This window comes from Cydia fagiglandana, chromosome Z, assembly GCF_963556715.1.
Source record: "Cydia fagiglandana chromosome Z, ilCydFagi1.1, whole genome shotgun sequence".
In the NCBI taxonomy this organism is placed as follows: Eukaryota; Metazoa; Arthropoda; class Insecta; order Lepidoptera; family Tortricidae; genus Cydia; species Cydia fagiglandana.
In genome coordinates, this window is record NC_085959.1 from 8,837,243 (window position 1) to 8,852,335 (window position 15,093).

The following is a 15,093-nucleotide window of genomic DNA, read 5'->3' on the forward strand; positions in this document are numbered from 1 at the left end:
CCAATGGGGTTAGATACAAGTGCCTTTTAAAGTGGTTGAAAGAGCGATTTGAACATGTTGTTTTCTGACACCAACTGACACGGAATAAAGTTTTTCATGTTCTGTATTGGGGTGACATTGTCACTGCGTGACAAAACCCCTTAAAAAATGTTCTGTATTGTTATATAGGTTGCAAGCGCCATCTTTATATTTCTTATTACACTTATTTTGAATGAGCATGGTAGGAGGCAACTAATAATATTGGTAAACGTTCACGAGATGGCACTGTCCTAAGCTGTTTACTAAAGCAAGCTCATAGATGGCTCTAGTAATCTGCAATAACCTATTGTTTACGATTTTACTTATTAATTTTACTTATGTACATGTTTCTTTTATGAAATAAAAAAACGAATTATAATTAACAATGAAGTCAATAGGCAACATTGTCGGTTGGAATGTAGGACACGACAGATGGCGCATTTTTTCAGAATGACCTAAAAACGCTCAATGCCAATGTACCGTCAGGGATGTGTGTGTGCGACAAGGAAAATGTTAGTAGTGTGTGTGGGTGCGCAGTGCAGTCCTTCCGTCTAGCTGTCAACGGTTCGCTGTTCTCGGAAAGCGAGTGCGAATCTTCCGAAAATGATTTATAATATATTAATTTTCACTTAACTTAGAGTTATGTATGACTATACCAATACCTCCGAAGATATATCACTATCTTGTTGTTTAACAAGTACTTACGCAGACGATAGACACTATGGTGCAGTGTCATCCACCGTTGGAATTAGAGGAATTACCAAAAGAAGACGAAGAAAGACTAGAAAAAGTGTTCGCTAAGTTAGATATCGACGGTAACGGGAAGATCGACATCCATGACCTGTCGGTCGCGCTCAAGGAGCTGGCTCCACACATTAACCGAAGTTATGCAGAGGTTAGAATTTCATTTTTTATTGTATGCTTTATGGAATAAATAACGGTGGTTTCACCTCGCATCGCTATTCACGACGAAACGCCACACGTGTGACGCTCGAGTTATGACTCACTTTAATTTATTCATATAAATTGGAGTAGCAACTAATAATTAAAGTACCTAACAATACAAATGCACATATTATTTATACCTACATATCTAACATCAACTGTCATATCATTAAAATATGCAGTTTCAAAATAGAATTTTACAAAATAGATGTTTTGATTGCATGTGCCAAAAGCGAAATTGTATTGTAGTTGGTTCTTTATGTTCTAATTTCTTGCTCTATTAATTGTCTGGCTAGTGGCTACTTATGTTTATCATTCTTTATCTATGTACCTATCATATTTTTTTACAACCTATTATAAACTTCAGTAGCTATACATTTTTTACAACAATGTCAAAGTAGCATTTTTATAGATGATCTATGGATGCTAAGGTTTAGAACTAAGTCATATAAGTCATATAGTCGCACCAAACAAAGTCTGCAGCGGATTTGATAGCCCACGCAGTGTAAGTGTTATGTATACGTCATAATTTCATAGAAGTTTGATGTTTAAAATCACACTTGCACTGCGTGGGCTATCAAAATTGCTGCAGTTTTTTACAGTCTGACTATAGGAAAAAAATACATAGAGTGCTCACTCCATACTTCAGTTTTAGTATCAATGAGACTATTATTTTCGTACATCTAGCATCGAGTAGTGGAATTATCAGTACTGCTAATTCACAATAGATGTTGCACCAACTGAAAAAGTCTAATGCTCAACAATTTTCAGCTAATATTATAACCGGATTAACCGGAACTCTATTTTCAACTTCTGCTTTTAAAATTAGTTGTAAATTGTTGTTCAATAAAATTTTTGTGAGTCGCGACACTAGTGAATTCTAGTATCAGGTAGCGGTACTGATAATTGCGCTACTTGATGCTAGATGTCCACTGCGAAAATAATAGTTGTTTTGGTACCAAAACTGATGTATGGAGTGAGCGCTCTATTCTTACTGTATTTCTCTATGACTAAGTAAACTACTTCGAGCTAAGTAGCAACTTCTCCTTATAATGAAAGGTACATAAGATACCTAATTTTCTCACTGTCTGAACTGCAATATTTGCCATTGACTTGTTGATAAAGAGATTGATTTATCTTTTGTCAAGATTTAGCCAAAAATCTCATCCAGGTAATCTGTGATAAGAAAAAAGATAAGGTCTATTTATTATATGCAAAGTAGGGTATACTGAAATTGTACATGTACAATCTTGAAACTGATTAAGACAAAATTACGTTTAGGCTCCATGTTGACCGAGACATGCGATGAATTGATGATGCATTGTGATCACATGTTTTTAAGAATCACTACATGCTTAGCGAGGAAAATGAAGTGATGCTATTGTTTCTTAATAAACACATCCCTCGCATTGCATTCTTGCATGAGGACGGCCTCTTAGCCTAGTCGGTAGTGACCCTGTCTACGATGCAGGAAGTCCCAGGTTCGAATCCTGGTAAGGGCATTTATTTGTGTGTTCAGCACTGCTCGCAACTTCTTTTGTGCGTGATGATGATCACTGATAAAAACTATCCTATACACTACCATGGGCTTCTAAATGTCTCCATTCCATCAGTTATCTCTTTTCTTAATTGGTTCAACAGTTTGGTCTTGTTACATTTGTTACGTCTGGGCTTTCTGACATCAGGGCATTGTTACATTCGGATAAATTGACCATGGAGACACTTCTCTGACATATATGCTCCTAAAGAAGATAATAGGTAGTTATTTGTTTTACAAGGGGACAAAGTTGTTGTTTAACCGCTCGTGCTAAAATTGATACCCGAGCAAGCGAAAGATTCCAAAATTGGATTCGAAAAATGGAATCTTGAGCGTTGCAAGGGTTTCAAAGCACGAGGGTTAAACAAAATTTGCTCCCGTGTGAAACAAAATTTTTCACCACACCAACCCGAAGCAAATATTGAATAAAATGTAAAATATCAAACAAAATCAAACCAAATCAAATCCAAATGTATGTTATTAAATATTTATCATCCAAAAACATCATTTAAGTCAATTTTACCAGCAAACATAAGAAAACAACTCAAAATTTGCATTTGATTACTTTGCCTCACATGTGAATAAAATGCAACTTTGCTATCAGTTTTTAAAGTGCAAAGTAAGCATTTCCGAGCTGGTGTGGTGAAAAGTTACTTTCACGTTCATAATATAATATTACAGTACAATATTTGAGATATTTTTAAATTAATATTTTTTTATGGTTGTTCTGTTTCATGCATTATCAATTTTTATTTGCTTGTAGTAATTCCAGTTGTATCAACATCTCCTACAGACATCACCGTTGATAAGTGCACACTTGCAGACATAATGGCATGCAGCCAAGCTAGCTAGAGCAGAGTAATTAGGGGTCATCCATTAATTACGTCACACGTAGGGGGGGGGGGGAGTCACAAACATTGTGACGTCATTTTAACGTCATCACTATTCATCAGTAACTGAATTTTTTTTATTTTTTTTATTCGCTGTACATTTAAATAATGAGGTTTTGGAAGTAGGCAATTTTCGTTCCTAATTGGTTTTGTGTTATAAAATTACTAATATTTCTATTACCAAAAATATTTTTTTATTAAAAAAATAATGCCGAGTTAGTATTTCCGATTTCGTTGAAAACAAAATTGTCTTAAATGTGACGTCACACCAGGTGGGGAGGGGGGGATGTGACCAAGTGTGACAAGCAGGGGGGGAGGGGTCAAAAAACCTAGAAATTTGTGTGACGTAATTAATGGATGATCCCTTAGTACAAAATCATGTTTTTTATCTAGAGGTGAAGATCTGAATTGCATTGTGTATAATCAAATTACTAAGCGGTTGCAACTTGGGTCCGCGATGAAAATGCTTTCAAACCGCCGATCGCATCGCCGCCTTGCTACCGTGCCGCCCTCTATGTGACGGAGCCTTTAGCTAGGTTTCTAGGCTTTATATTTTTAGTTTCAAAGTAGGTACTAATCTATGACACGTATTGATCGGGGTAAATGCAACAGCAGCGGTGTGAAGTGGGGTGTATTTAACGTTCTCCGGCTGAACGCACTTCGAACTAGTTGAGATAGGAAATCGGCTTGCTAATTAAATGTTCCGAGTTTACGCTGAATTGGAATGAAAGTTATAGATCAATGGAAACTAGCTTGTTGACCTTTTGGTTTGGAGTTTCTATCAAGACATACACTAGTGACTCTGTCTCACTCACACATCATAGTGCTGTCGCACTCAAAAATCCGTAAAGAGTGGTCATCACATTAGTTTAATATGTTACTAATGTTAATTTGATTTGATGCAAAGCAAGTCGTTTTATGGCAAGAAATTTATATACATATTAAATCATAAGTCTTAAAAGGTTTTATGATTAACTAGGTAGTAGGTACCTTTATAATTACTGACACGCTATTTAGAACAGTATTTCGGCATACCTTTAGCATAGGCCGAGTACACCTTTTACCACAGATAAAGATTTTATACACTGTGGAATTTTCCAAATATACAATATTAGAACATTTCACCTTTATAGACGTAATAGGAGGTAGCTTATTGATTCTCATTTCTTAATATGATTGAAGAGAATTACCATTAGGTGCACTAGCAGGTGAACGCATGTGTCCTACGAGTGACCTAAATTAAGTGCGTCTGTGTCGCTGAACTAATAATATCGCTGGATCAAAGTATGTGGGATATTTCTCGATACATTGAGGACTCGTAAAGACGTAGGAAATATTTAATTTTAATACATGCACTAGAAGTATTATCTAACGCAAAAAGTAACATTAACTATAACAAGCCTGAGCCTTCAAACATGCAAGTTTCATCTAAATATTGAATTTATCATAGGTGCGATGTTTTTAATTTCTATCAGTTTTTACGACATAATTATTTTCAATTAAAATTACTTTAAATCTTATAAAACGGTTATTGGGAATTACATTTGTTGTCTACGGAAGGCCTGTCGTTTAGCTTAGTGTCTTTTTATTTCAGTGTTCTCTTGACCTCTCACGGCACGTCTCACCGAACATCAAACATCAACATTTATTCACATTGAATTTACATACAAGCAAGAATAATAACAATACATCAACAATTTTATAAAATACAACTAACAATTCAAACTAACGTATTACAATTACTTAGAGATGTAGTCTAAAGTTTCGCCTAGATCAGGAGAATGCCACTTGCTTATCGCTCGTACTGTCGCTACAGTTATTGCCAGTTGCCAGAATTGTACGCACCACCTCCGAGAATTGCCACACTCCACAGTTTTTAAACCTATGCTTAATGAAAACAGTTCGTTTTACCATTTCTGATCTCAATAACTTTGTTGTTCCAGAAATTCCTGGCCAAGTCCGGTGGCAAGGATGCCGGCGACATCACGCTCTCCGAGTTCATACACTACGTGCGCGAGCACGAGAAGAACCTGCGTCTGCAGTTCACCCATCTCGACAAGAACCAAGATGGTGCGTATCACAGCTGTTCGCTGCCCTCTGAACATTGTACTAGATATTACTGGGCAAGTCCGGTTAGGATGCCGGCAACATTACACCCTTAGTTCCTACACTACTTGCGCTAGCATCAGGAAAACCTGCGCCTTCAGTTCGCCCATCGCGACAAGAACCAAGATGGTGCGTATCACAACTGTCCGCTGCCCTCTTAACATTGTACTAGAAATTACTGGACAAGTCCGGTTAGGATGCCGGCGACATCACACTCTTAGTTCCTACACTACTTGCGGGAGCATTGTTGTGTATCACGTATGTTAGTGTATATCGTGGTTTTCTTAACTTTGTAGATTTTTCAGAGATTTACCGCCAAGGATGTTGCCGGCATCCTTACCGTGATGCCGGCAACATCACACTCACCGAATTCATGCACTACCTACACTAGAGTTCTCGCATCTCGGCAAGAACAAAGATGGAGTAGGTAGTACATATATTAACGACTTCCAGTTTCCAAAATGTCGAAGCAGGGTCACGGATTTTCGTTCAAATTGGCGCCAATCGGGCTAGGAGCCCGTGGCATTTTGCCCGCTTGCCACATGTTCTCGAGCATTCCAAGAAATTGTCTACCATTGCACCGTATAAACGCGATTTTTCAGAAGATTTATATACATATATATGAGTTTTATTTTCAGTCACAAGGGATTTCAAAGATGCTCAGTGAAATAATCATTGCTTTGAAACATTGAAAAAAATTAGGTGCGTTAAAAATGCATTTGTACGGGACAGCTCATTGAATGCCCCTTGTTTAGCTGGGCTTAAGACGAAACAGGACGTCAGCCCGATCTCAGTTTTGAGATTTTGAGGTGAATATCGCCGTCGCGCTGACGGGGGCGGCGCTGCGTAGTGAAGGACTATCCCTGTGTGTGTGGTGCGCGCACACAGACGCACACGTCATTTGCCTTTCTTTTCTTATAGTACAAACTTATTCTTCGGTGGTAACTCGTTAGCTCGCTACCGCCACTAAGCGTTTACTTATTTGATTCGGTCAAATTATGTTTTTTGAAAAACTAACTATAGCCAGTATTTTATGAATGTAGTATGATACCTTTGGGTATGGTGCTTTACGCACACTAGCGTCGTACCCCCTCCCCCTGACGCAATCCCCGCCACCCCTTTTAGCATGAAATAAGTCCCGGTTGGCAGTTTTATTTTTATTTTAGGGGTCGGGACACTAGTGTGCGTAAAGCACCATACCCCAAGGTATCATACTACATTCATTGAATGCTGGCTATAATTTGTTTGTCTTCCCCATACATTAGAACACAATTTGACCGAATCATATTCCCTGTTATTGTGATTTAACTTCTTGGCTTTAGGTACCTAACTGAATTCAATATCCGTCTACAACCTGCAATCAAATTAAAATCTTAATAACTGTTTTATTATTGGTCCGATATTTAGGGTTGCGTAGTCACCAAAGAAACCCTTATTGTTTCGCCATGTTCGTCTGTCTGCCTGTCTGTCCGATCAGAGGCTTTGCTTCGTGATCGTAAGTGCTAAAAAGCTGCAAGTTGGCAACTTATTGGCATGGATACATGAATCACGCATTGCGACGGAACGGTAAAATAAAAACTATTAAAAAAGAATTGCAGACCTGAGACCTCCCATACAATATTCGATACCTTTGGGTTCAATTGGCGTAAAGGACAAAATGCTATTTTTCAGGAGACAGAGATTTTTTTAAATGTTGATTTATTATTGTTGTTTATGGAGCTATATTTTTGATGTGTATTAAAAAAGTACTCAAAATGTTAGTCTCTTTAACCTGAATTGCAATCATATCTATAAATTAAAAACGAAAGAAGTTAATGTCCTATAGAATTGGTCAAAAATACTATGAATGTCCTTTACACCCATGCTGCGTTTTTTGATAATATAGTGTATCTTGTTTAGTAGGGTCGTAAGTGACATTCTGAGACTATTTTATTCCAAATTCGGGGTGTATTAGTTACCAGCCACGGTACCTACACATGTTAACTGTTTTCAGCATAGTTTATAACGAAGCTTAAAAATGTATCAAACGGTAGTTAATTAATGTAGCGAGATCTTGTCATACTAGAACAACCTTTGCGAACTGTAAAACTGTATATTTATTTATTTAATCGTATGGCATGCATGATTAGGCAATCAGAGTACAGCTTTGAGGTTGTTAAGCCAGGTATTAAAACTGTATATATAACTCATTTTCGCTAAAATGTCCTTTACGCCAATTGAACTCAAAGGTATATATATTTATTTTTATTTGCTTAGTCCCAATAGTGTGGGGTATCCTTGGATAGGTGTTTCATAACGAATAAAGGTCTCCTTAAAACATTTTTTGATAAATTTATATATTTTCGGAAATAATCGCTCCGAAAGAAAAAAAAATATCCCCACCACCCTCTAATTTTTGAACCATGGTCCAAAATCATGAAAAAAATCAACAAAAGCTTAATAACTACTTTCAATGAAAACTATACAGGGTGATTCATGAGACGTGAGCGGGACTAATCCTGCACACTCAGTAACTGATAATCGATCGATCACCTTCGTATTTAGGTGAAACAACCACACTTTTTCCTATTTTTTAACTTTTTGGCGAGGGCACATTTAATTCTCTACAATCATGGTCACCCTACAAGACCTAATTAATAAACATAAAACCTCTTTAACCGTAATGACAGCATTATGATTACGAAGAAAATAAACTGTCAAACTTGAGTGAGATACGAGTTTTCAAAAGTAACCAGACCGTGATGACATTCAATTTGACACAGAATATCGGTAGTTTTGTATTCTAATTGTAGGGTGACCATGCATGTCGTAAATAAATTAATAACTTTTTTTTTTCAACACGACTAGAAAATTAACGTTAACCTCACTAATACTGATACGAAACAGTTGCTTATAATTTACGAAATGCGCAGTGCTAGTCCTGCTCACGTCTCCTGAATCACCCTGTATAGCGAATATGACCGGACTCCAGTCGGTTTTGAGTTATTGCAAAAAATCTTCTGTTCTTAGTAAAAATCTAAAAATACGTAAAACGCTCTGTACTCCCTTGTAAACGTATGATACTGACTTATCGCCCCGGTTTGGCCTATTTTGACAGAACGGTAACTACAAAACTCTACACTAAGCATGGCCCGACATGCTCTCAGCCGATTATTATTTTTAAGTCAGATTTGGATACATACGGAATAAATACGAAACCCCAATTTGGGACAACAGTATAGTACAAGTTCAAAAGTGTGATACCTCATTGGATTCGGAATGATGTTTAGAAAAATGTATTCAAAGCGTTTATTACCACAGATATGAAATCAAAAATTATTATTAAATAAAAGTGCGTCTACTCAGCTTTGTATGAACCAAGAAATAATAGTGTTAAACGGTTTCCCCTGAGGCAAAAGTGCAATAGGTATTACTTACTTCACTAACTTCGCCTACTAAGAGGCAAATCGCGACTTTGTTATGGTTTATCGATAACTTCTCACATCACTAGATTATCGATATTACATGTCGACTATTGCCCATCACTTTTCTGTCTGTGTACGTATTTAGAAACTTGAACCCGCCCCTAAAATTAGTGCGATAGGGACAACTGCAGCTTAGGCGAAAAATCCTGCGTAAAAATGTCAAAAATCGAGGTTTCGTAGTCCTCTTTTTCCTCCTCCAAATCTTAACCAATCGTAACCAAATTTGGAAATCTGAATGATTATGAAATTATCTGTGTCGGACCGTTTTGCTTTTTTGGCTAATTGATATCAGTTTTGAATACCACGCCTCTCATTGCGGCATAGTCAATTAGGCCATTTTGGCCATTTTTGAAGGGCTCTAGCGCCTTAAAAAACAAAAATATCAAAAAAAGCAAAACGGTCCGACACAGATATTGACAATATTAATCTGTGTTGAAAAAATCATTGCTCTAGCTTCAAAAACCACGGAGGAAAACGAGGACTACGTTTGTATGGAGGAATGACCACTCCCGTTGGCTCTTAACGTTTTTACAGATGTAATCAAACCAATACCAAGGATTTATCGGGACATTGACATCACCCATCGTTTACTTTCAAATGGACATATCGATGTTGTCAGGCGCATGCGTAATGTATTGTTAAACGGGTCCAGATCACCAGATACATAATGTGTGGTGACGTCACGCTCAAACACGAGCAATAACATCGAATCTTAGTACGAGGAATCCATTGGTCTTAGCTTCGGCACAAAAAGCTACGACTGCCTTGTTTTACGAAAACATAAATCCTTAAAGTTAAATAAAGGGCAAGTGCGAGTCGGACTCGCGCACGAAGGGTTCCGTACCATAATGCAAAAAAAAAACAAAAATAAAGGAAAAAGACGGTCACCCATCCAAGTACTGACCACTCCCGACGTTGCTTATCTTTGGTCAAAAATCACGTTTGTTGTATGGGAGCCCCATTTAAATCTTTATTTTATTCTGTTTTTAGTATTTGTTGTTATAGCGGCAACAGAAATACATCATCTGTGAAAATTTCAACTGTCTAGCTATCACGGTTCGTGAGATACAGCCTGGTGACAGACGGACGGACGGACGGACAGCGAAGTCTTAGTAATAGGGTCCCGTTTTACCCTTTGGGTACGGAACCCTAAAAATTAACCAAAAATTATCTTGATGCCACTTTTAACAGCTTTATAAGTAAATAAATCAATTACCCTTTGCGCTCGACTTCGTCCGTGTAAAAATCGTTAATTCTCGCCCCTTGAAGCGAAATTATGAACTAATGATTTAGAATAATTTTTAAGAAAAAAAAACCGACTTCCATGGGGGCCGATGAAAGATTATTGTAGATGGTACACTATGTAGAAAAGGAGGTAAAACCACCCACTTTTCTACTAGCATTTCGCTTCTGTATAATGGCTCCTCTACAGGATGGGCCAACGCCGGCCACTCCAAGGGACGTAGCCATGCGGTAGAATGAGATAGCAATATCACTTGCTCCCTCTAACGCATAAATGCGTCCCTTGGAGTGGCCGGCGTTGGCCCATCGTGAAGAGGAGCCATGAGGGTCGTAGTTCTAGCCTAACCTAACCCACTCCTCAGATAGCAGTTCGGTTCTGTGCGGCTCGCAGTTCGAACCTAATCAAACCCACTTTTCAAGTAGCATTTCGTTTCTGTAAGGCTCGCAGTTCTAACCTAACCTAATCCTTGTTCGGTTCTGTGAGGATCGCAGTTCAAACCTAACCTAACCCACTTAATGGCGCATGCCGTGCGGTGTACGGGGGTTTAAGCGGGAGGGGCTAGTAAGATTGGCATCATCGTACTTTATACGTACGTAATCATAGTTGTTTATTTAGTTAAGGTATCATAGTGGTTTTCTGGGTCAAAAGTCCGGGTCCGAGTCCGGGTCCGAGTCCGGGTCCGTATCCGGGTCCGAGACCGGGTCCGAGTCCGGATCCGAGTCCGGGTCCGAATCCGGATCCGAGTCCAGGTCCGGGTCCGAACCGGATCCGGGTATGACTCCGAGTCCGGGTCCCAGTCCAAGTCAAAATCGAAATTCGTAATCACCAAACGTGTACCATGCGTCATTGAAGAGTTCTGTTCTGGTCATCATCAGCAGTTTCACTTCATCAAATGCGACAGTTTTTAATGTAAATGCTTGATTTTATGATGAAAATACAAAAAAAATCTATACGTATGCCTTTAATATTTGAGGAGTTCCCTCGATTCCTTATGGATCCCATCATCAGAACTCGAGCTTGACAAAAATGTGGCTTAAAAACTTAACTTGCTTAACGAACATAACGAAAAGGAAAAATCGCCAAACGTGAACTATGCGTCGTTTAAGAGTTCTGTTCTGATCATCATCAGCAGTTCCACTTCATCAAATGCAACAGTTTTTAATGAAAATGCTTAAATTTCTGATGTAAATACAAAAATCTCTATACGCATGCCTTTAAGATTTGAGGAGTTCCCTTGATTCCTCATGGATCCCATCATCAGAACTCGAGCTTGACAAAAATGTGGCTTAAAAACTTAACTTGCTTAACGAACATAACGAAAAGGAAAAATCGCCAAACGTGAACTATGCGTCGTTTAAGAGTTCTGTTCTGATCATCATCAGCAGTTCCACTTCATCAAATGCAACAGTTTTTAATGAAAATGCTTAAATTTCTGATGTAAATACAAAAATCTCTATACGCATGCCTTTAAGATTTGAGGAGTTCCCTTGATTCCTCATGGATCCCATCATCAGAACTCGAGCTTGACAAAAATGCGGCTTAAAAACTTAATTTGCTTAACAAACATAACGAAGAGGACAAATCGCCAACCGTGAACTATGCGTCGTTAAAGAGTTCCGTTCTGATCATCATCAGCAGTTCCACTTCATCAAATGTCACTTTTTTGGGTGTATATGCTTGATTTGTTGATAAAAACCCAAAAATCACTATACGTATGCCTTTAATATTTGAGGAGTTCCCTCGATTCCTCATGGATCCCATCATCAGAACTGGGTTTTGACAAAAACGGGACCAATCTGTATGCATATACATTCAATCAAAAAAATAATTTTCAAAATCGATCTAGTTATGACGGAGATATGGAGTAACATACATAAAAAAAAAAAATAAAAAAAAAAAAAATAAAAAAAAACATACAACCGAATTGATAACCTCCTTCTTTGAGATTTGGAAGTCGGTTAAAAATATAAGTACCGTCGCCCACGCTGTTAACTGTACATACGTGGACCTTGTTCCTTATGTAATAAGGTCCACCGATGTACAGTTAGGAGTGTTGTTGTTTGTACTTACCTGTTTCAATTTCTAGTTCGCATTTTGAAAAGTTTGCTGTTAGTACAGTCACCTGCAATAATATGTTACACAACGAAGCCCGCAGTAATATCTGATACGATTTTATTTGTAGAGCCATAAGAGCGTGTCACATATTTTTGCGGCCTTCGAAGAGTAACATATTATTGCAGGTGACTGTACATATATCGTCTATCAGTATCTATAGGTATAACCAGGTCTGTTTTATTTATTTATTTGTGCGTTGGACTATGACCGTAGATATGAATAAAATTTGCTGATGCTTTATCAAAATATCAGTTGTTTTAAGATTTATCAAAACAAAAGACAATAGACATAACAACAACAACTTGCAATAATGGAATCGCGCTAATTAGTGTCCCACTAAGGAACAAACGTCACTTAATGAAGAGTTTATGACTTCGCACTTTTTAAGAAACACGAATAGCCAAATCATTAAACAAAAATACCTGAGTATGAGACGTCTGTATTTTTTTTTACACTTAATTAAATAAATAAATAAATAAATAATAGTTTAATTTTCTCGCGATCCGTGTGGCTTCCGAACTGGATGACGTAGGTTCGACCCCTCATAAGTTTCCCAAAACTTACGTACCTACTTACGTAATATCTTTGATATTACCAACTCGGTAGCGTTTCGGTGAAGGAAACCAGAAACCATCAAGAAACCTAAATTCCCATTTTAATAAAAAGGGGACTAAGGCACGATATCTTTTGAGAGGACTGTGCCCAACATTGGGACTTATAAAGGCTGGCGATGATGCTCCTTATTTAATGGCTCCTCTACACGATGGCCCAGCGCCGTCCACTCCAAGGGACGCATTTATGCGTTAGAAGGAGCAAGTGATATTGCTGTCTCATTCTACCGCATGGCTGCGTCCCTTGGAGTGGCCGGCGCGGCCATCGTGTAGAGGAGCCATAAGATTATAGACCAACCAAAGGGTGGCGGGGAAGGTGCGGGCGGCAGGCGTACGGCGCCCGCACCTTCCCCGCCACCCTTAGTCGTCCCGCCCCGTCGCCCCCGTACCGCGCAGGCGAGGACTCAGTTAAGCGGTCGGTCTATAGTCTTATATTTATTTTTACAGGGAAAGTGGACCTCGAGGAGCTCATATCCGCATTCGCCGATCTCGGGATAGCCGTCGGCAGGAACGAGGCCACCAACCTGCTGAAAAGGTGAGACTGCAATGCGATTTCATTGCTATTTAGCAAACTCCGGGCATCTTTCTCGGTCACTCTAATTTCGCCCTAATTGGAGTAAAAGAGAAAGATGCCCGCAATTTAGGAAATTCGGTGTTCGCAGTAAACGGAAACCGCGGAAATATTCCAAATTATTACAAAAAATCTCAACATAATCGCAGCTAATGGCGGGAACTTTCATTTGGGAAATGGAGAATTTCGATCCCCGTATAAAATATGAGAAGATTCTGAATTTTTTCCATGTGGAAATTTCGCAATCTTGGAATGCTTCCGACGGCATATACATAAGTGTATGTAATTTAGAGCGACACTACCGTGTTTTGAGAGTCGGAGTCTACCGACCGACAAGCGGTAGGTAGTAGAAATTAAATGAAAATGAACTAAAACAGTTTTCAACTGGCTATACCAGATTTATCTTTATGACTATTGTCACCACACAATATTGTTGCATTCTCATGGCAAACAGCCAACGTACAGGGCTTATGCGGCAGAATTATATAGGTAAATGTATGACTGTTTCAATCTGGGAAAGATGTATAATTAGTGCTGGTAGGAATTTGAAGCACTCGTTTTTACGAACGGCGCTAAAAAAATTGATTTTTTGAAGTCCCGAGTACTTTGTTGAGTATTTTTAAAGCGTAACTCAATAGGACTCGAGCCTCCAAAATGGACTCCGTACTCCGTCTACAGTTTTGTAGGTTTCATCTAGAGTCGCTAGTGAGACTTTGGTCTCCGGTCGACGCCTAATAGGCTGCGTCAGGCGTAGCTCACTCCGCAATTTCGTCGCTTTGCTACAGGTACCTAAAAGTACATCCGTTCCACACCAATTTTGGTGGCTAGCCATAAGCCGCGCGTGGCGCTGTCGCCACCTAGCGGTCATATCTGTCCTGATCGTAACAGACGCGTTTTGTTAGAGAGTGAGTTTTCTGTACCTAGTACTATTATTTATTCTGTGGCTGCGTACGAGTACAACAGCGTTTATCATAGTTTCTCTAGAACGCGACGTTGGCATTGTGAAGGGGCAACCGAGAATGAGGCCTTACTGATCTTTACTTATGTCATAACTGCAATAATTATTTTAATGCATCTCTATTTTTTATTAAGTATTTCTCTGCACAGCGAATTTCTAATATCTCTGTGATGTAGCTCGCACGCATTTGGTCCGATTTCTTTTTCCTTACTTTTGGATACAATTTGGATGCTTTTAACAGCTCCTCATTGTGGGCGGGATAAATACTAAATCACAAATTGTACCTACCGATAATAATGTAGTGTACAGTCGCCATCAGATATATCGGAGCGGCTGAGGTGCTCAAAAATATCTGAACATGCACTCTAGCGCCTCGACAATAGAGGCGTGTTCAGATATTTGTGAGAACCTTGGCCGGTTCGATATATCTGATGGCGACTGTACTTATCGTCGGGTGACAAGTAAAAGTCACTAAGTACCACCACAAGTTCATAGCCATAGTGAATCATATTAGTACTAAAAGAAGGTCGGTTATTGTTTAATTTTTTTTTGTAATTAGGGACTTTTGCTTGTCACCTGACGTTATGTAATTTTCCGTTCAGTTAGGTACCTACTATAGTTCGTTTTTATTAGCA

The 15,093-nt window shown here is 38.7% G+C and overlaps 1 protein-coding gene across 2 annotated transcripts in view; it reads left to right on the top strand.

Annotated features, from left to right (window-relative positions):
• The first annotated feature begins 532 nt into the window (after nucleotides 1–532).
• The window catches only part of LOC134678738 (calcium-binding mitochondrial carrier protein SCaMC-2), a 66,624-nt gene continuing 52,063 nt past the window's right edge, over nucleotides 533–15,093 (top strand). Inside the window, exons 1-3 of one of the 2 annotated variants that reach the window (XM_063537418.1) lie at nucleotides 533–913; nucleotides 5,334–5,460; nucleotides 13,377–13,464. In XM_063537418.1, coding sequence (XP_063393488.1) covers nucleotides 740–913; nucleotides 5,334–5,460; nucleotides 13,377–13,464 — 389 coding nt within the window. In that variant the 5' untranslated portion in view covers nucleotides 533–739. Of the gene's footprint in view, nucleotides 914–5,333; nucleotides 5,461–5,590; nucleotides 5,626–13,376; nucleotides 13,465–15,093 lie in introns of those variants that run through there. The other variant, XM_063537419.1, reaches the window with a different exon arrangement.